The sequence below is a fragment of the Eucyclogobius newberryi genome, unplaced genomic scaffold (assembly GCF_026437365.1).
Source record: "Eucyclogobius newberryi isolate DKJ021-1_F unplaced genomic scaffold, fEucNew1.0.hap1 SCAF_4, whole genome shotgun sequence".
Classification (NCBI taxonomy): Eukaryota; Metazoa; Chordata; class Actinopteri; order Gobiiformes; family Gobiidae; genus Eucyclogobius; species Eucyclogobius newberryi.
Window position 1 is genome coordinate 18,673,421 of NW_027316056.1, and position 5,323 is coordinate 18,678,743.

At 43.7% G+C, this 5,323-nt stretch overlaps 1 protein-coding gene across 1 annotated transcript; it reads right to left on the bottom strand.

The window, feature by feature from the left end:
- Nucleotides 1-1,717: 1,717 nt before the first annotated feature.
- Nucleotides 1,718-4,306, bottom strand: krt94 (keratin 94). Its single transcript, XM_072462435.1, has 7 exons — nt 3,801-4,306; nt 3,488-3,570; nt 3,252-3,408; nt 3,015-3,176; nt 2,783-2,908; nt 1,932-2,166; nt 1,718-1,855 (listed from the first exon to the last, which is right to left on the bottom strand). Exons 1-7 carry the CDS (start codon nt 4,221-4,223, stop codon nt 1,809-1,811), a joined length of 1,233 nt encoding a protein of 410 aa, XP_072318536.1. The 5' UTR covers nt 4,224-4,306; the 3' UTR covers nt 1,718-1,808.
- Nucleotides 4,307-5,323: the final 1,017 nt, after the last annotated feature.

The window sequence follows — 5,323 nt, forward strand, 5'->3', positions numbered from 1 at the left end:
TCCATGCCTTCGGCATGGGCTAGTTCACTGTACTTGCCAGGGGCGACGGGGTACCAAACATGCGGGCTGCGCCCGCATGTTTGGTCAGACAGTTGCAACGCTGCCTTCGGCAGCGTTGCGGGAGCAATAGGCCCTCCCCCTGCTGGGGCTCGGGCCTAACTAGATTGGGAATCACACTTGCTCTTATTTGGTGTTAAATTGAGGCCATTCCTGATATGGACTTGGTTTTGTCCTTGTCTAGTCCTTGTTTTGTCCTTATGTAGTTCAGGCTTAGTTTTGTGTTCAGGCCCAATTTAGATGTGTTGAACGTATACAATTGGACTCAAACTGGGCTCAAACCAGGACCAAACATGGGCCTTCAGTATGTGTCCAGTGATTTTAATTATACAGAAACTAATTGTCCAAAGATAGAGGCATACAGTATGTGTGTCAAAATCTGTTAAATGCAACATGACATTACAGTGTGCACCAAAGCTTAAAAAAATACTGTCTACTCTCCAGTGTTGGCCCCTTAGTTGTTTTGTTTTACTAGCTCCATGTAACAAAAGCTGAGGTAATGCTCGTGTCCCAGAACTACTCCTAATATGGCTGAGTGTATGTCTTCACAGCGACCTGCTTCAAGTTACAATGTGATCCTTTCACCCGTCTCCAAAAGCAACATTACGCCATCACTGGAGAATTAGGAACTCTCCCCTGCATCTCACTAGTTCTGTCTGCCTTATCTGTGTCGGGAACACTCGGGTGAAAAACTCAATCATTCACCACCAATCCCACAGACTTGTCTAACCTTCATGGTCAAAGCAAGTTTCCTGGTTTATTGTACATGGGTCATCTCAGAGTAGAAATAGTAAAAGTGTAAGTTCTAGGCCTTGAAGTTGTGGCTCAGTACATATAGCAGGTCTAAAACACAGTGGCTGATGCATTACACTGCAGATGACAGGGGGGGTTTTAATATAAATAGTAGGCTCTTGGTAAAAATGTAACAAAGCATTAATTAGTTGCAGTCTTTGGACGTATGGGCATTTCTTCTATCATTTTGTGAGTGTTTCTGATGAAAAATTATGCTTTTATATAGTTTTTAACAAATAGTATTTACTTGCGTACATATTTCTATTACTTCCTCTACCTCCATTTGCACTTGGCACCACCAGCTGAGCCCAAACCGCGCCCTTCTGCAGAACCGGAGCAGTTCATTGGTACATGGGCCTGCTCTTGGATCTATTGAAAGAGATTAAGTGTGCTGCAGATAGCGTTTGGTGCCACAATGACTCTCTTTGTTCAGTTACTCAGTGTTTGCATTTCTCCACTGGCTCTGTCCATGTTCCTGAAGTGACACACTTCCGAAAGCTTTAGGGCAAAGATCAGTCAGAGAAACATCTTTACTTAAATCAATATATGTTCATATATTCAGTTGGTATTATTTGCATGCTTTTAATTGTAAGTACATAATAATTGTTTATCTTCTCCCTCTTGAGTCGTTAACTATTGTCCAGGTTGTGATGACATCATCGGTCTTATGTAACACGTTTCCAGGCATTCCAAGTTTAATGCTGTTGCCATGACAACTGCACAAACATTGGAATGTGTTGGAAAAAAGCTGCACTTTTTCTTTTTTCACACCAACAAATCCCAGGACACCATTATGGTTCACAAGCAGTTTTTATTTCCTGACTCACAGCACTGCACTTTTGTTTGACAAACGTTAAAATTGTTTGCAGGTATTTGGAGAACAGTTTTGTCATCCCATGTAACAGCTTTTATATTGGGAGAGTGTGTGTGTGAACAGCCTGTCCTGCCAGCTGGAAGACTTAACTGGAAGAGCGCACAGTTGTAGTGGTAACTGTGGTTTTGCCACCTGTCAAACAAGAATAAAAAGTATCTTATATATATTGCCATTGCCATTATTTCCTCATTGTTTTAATGTTTAATACCTGTTGTGGTAGGTCTGGACTCCTCTGTCTCCAGCAGGCTCCTGTACGTGGCGATCTCCATTTCCAACCTTGACTTGATGTCCAGCAGCATCTTGTAGTCCTGTCCTTGCTGCTCGATGCTACCACGGACGTTACAGAGCTCCTGCTCCAGCATGTTGATGGTATTCTGATAACCAGATAGCATGGCGCTATACCGGGCCTCTGTCTCCGCTAACGTGTTCTCCAACGCTCCTTTCTGTCACCACAAATATACAAGACATATTGTTCACAGATGCAGATGAGTTAATCATCTTTTTGTCTATTGTGCATGATGTACGTTTACCACACCCTGGATTCTGTCTATGTGAGAAGAATGTATTTTGTCAAAGCTTTCAGTGTCTTAAATTTGTCAGAAGTTAGTTTAACATTCTACAACATGCCATATTCAGAGTTTGCTCAGGCCTGCTGATTCATAATTTAAGTGAAATAAGGCATGGCTACGGGAATATAAAGTAGGTTGGTAGATTTCAGCAAAAAAATCCCTCAATTGTTTTTTTTAAAGTGACATGTTGAGAAAGCCCAGAAAGGAAAGTAGCTGTTTTTGGCAGGCATCTCCATCTGGCAGAGTTTTGTTTAAACTGTGCAGTCCAGCATTCTTTTACTCCTGCTCTTTTATTTCCGCCTCAATTTAAATGCCGTCAATCTTTTTCTTTCAATCTTACCACCTCACTTACCAAACCTCCCTGTTCCCCTTTGCTTCTAACCCTGGACTACTTCTGTGTTTCTCATGACATGACAAATAGACTCAGAGTTTTGCTCATATAAGGTAACATCAGTGAGCATGCAGGGGGCTGGTAGGTTTGAGGTCTCACCATGCTCAGCTGAGACTGTAGCTCGATCTCCAGACCTTGCAGTGTGCGCCGCAGGTCATTGACCTCTGTCTTTGTCGTCTGGATTGTTTCTGTGCTTATGGCTACTTCCTTTGAGAGCGTTGCAGACTGTAGAGAACAAAGGCACAGTGGCAAACCATTATAACGGGATTACATTTAATGACATGTCTAGAATGGAGCAGGATGCATTTATCAAACCAACTGTTAGCTTCACCTTTTCATTAAACCAGGCCTCTTGGTCGCGGCGGTGTTTGTCTGTGATGCCTTCATATTGGGAGCGGACCTCCTCCAGGATTTTGTTGAGGTCTTGCTGGGGCATGGCATCCACCTCCACATTGACATTGCCGGTGAGCTGAGAACGAAGGGCTGCCAGTTCCTACAAAACCAAAACAACTAATTAGCCATGAGAAAAGTATGATCAGAAAGCCTTTAATAGACACTACAGCATTACCTCTGCATGGTTCTTCTTGAGGTATGCCAACTCGTCCTGCAAGCCCTCAATCTGCATCTCCAGATCTGCCTTTGTGAGAGTGGTCTGGTCCAAGAGACGGCGCAGGTTGGCGATGTCGGCCTCAACTGACTGCCGCATCATCAACTCATGCTCGTATCTGTTGACAAGCGTTTTGGTCAATTGAAAGTATTGAGTTATAAGAGTTCTATTGGGCTGTGTGGTTGGTTGATCCATACTTGGTCCTGAAGTCATCTGCAGCAAGTTTGGAGTTGTCAATCTGGAGGAGGATGTTGGCATTTCCGATGGTTGCAGCAGCAATCTGAGATCACAAGTCCTATTGAGTTACTCTCATAATTACACTTTTGCAAACCGTTTCGCAGTTCTTTTGAAAGCAGGATATTATCTTTACTACAAACCAAGCACATTAATCATTACATAACGTTGTCCTCAAACTATGAACTGAATGCCTCGAATGTGGCTGCACTCACTCCGTGAATGATTAACAGTTTGGTAAACATTATTGAGATGAAGACTGTGCATACAGTTTACCTTGTCTTTGAGGTCGTTGATGATGGCCCAGTAGTTGCTGTAGTCCCTCTCTGCGGCTGGTCCCTTCTTCTCATAGTACTCTCTGATCTGTATCTCCAGCTTGGAGTTGGCCGCTTCCAGAGACCTGACCTTGTCCAGATAGTTGGCCAGACGGTCGTTCAGGTTCTGCATTGTGGCCTTCTCATTCAGGTGGATGCTGCTCTGATCCACGGCGTTGGACAGGTCGAAACCAGAACCACCAGCCATGCCTCCGCCATAACCACCACTCATGCCTCCGCCATAACCAGAAGACACAGAGTACACCTGGCTGGATGAGATGCGAGGGGCTGCTCTGTATCCAGAGATACTGTGGGCCTTGGGGGCAGAGGAGGTGTAGGACATGCGGCTGGACCGCATCATGGGGCTGATGCTCTGGCTATACATCCTTGGTTGGCTTTTGGATCACAGAAGAGACAAAGAAGAAGAGGACCAGCGGCAGTCTGTGGCAGGACTGTGGAGCTGGATAGAGGCAGGCAGGCTGCTCATATAGTCCTGGTCCCTGGGCAGGGCCTGGGCAGACTGGGAGGAGGAGGTTGGACAGAGGAAGGAAAAGAGGGAGGTTTTCTTTGCCGCAGGCTTGGCCGAATCTCACTATGTTTTTTTAGGATTAGGGTCTATTTCTTTCTACTCTGTTAGGAATCTGTGTGTGTCGTCTATTGTGTGGGGCTATTGTGTGTTACCAGCCTGTAAAATACTTTTAACTTTTCCAAAATACTTCACGGTGCAAGTGTTGATTATTGAGGGGAATTTTCTGTGAACCTAAATATAAATCTATATAATAATTTATATAAAATATAATATACAAACCTTAATATACGGGTAGCTCTATGTAAAAAGTTACAATTAATACATTTTTATTTTGTTATCTTCATTATTGTTAAATCTTGTTCAGTTTAAGCAGTTCTCATAAATTCACTTTCAAGTTTTAAACATAAGAGCAAACAGAAAAGGCGTGGACATTTGTGTCCCTCCATAAGTAAACACTGAAAGTACAAATTTAATATTATAATTTCTCTGCAAACCTGAACGTTATCAGATAACTGGTTAGGGTGGTGAAAAGGTTCTCGAAGCCTTGAACATTAGCTCAGAATGTTCCATGTTTTCAGCCAAAGTCATTTTAAACATTGTGTCAGGCCCATTGTTCACCATATCACACACAACATCCCCTTGGTCCCTTATATCCTGTCTGCAGTGTATGAGAGATGAGGAAAATGCCTTCAGGGAGTGTGTGTGTGGTTACCTTGTGCGCTGGTTTGTGCCGTTCTGCTCTGGTCTTTGCTGAATAACATCTGGAGTGGGCTTAGAGGGGGGTGGAAAGAGGGGGACATGGGGGTCAAATCTCATGCAGCGGGAGAAGTGAATCATCCTTCTGAAGTGTATGAAAAGGGCTTGGCCATTTTTTCAGTGTATTACACAAACCATAGAAGCAGCAGATTCCTACAGTTACTTTACATTGCACAGTCCAGTGTGTTACAGTGAGCCCC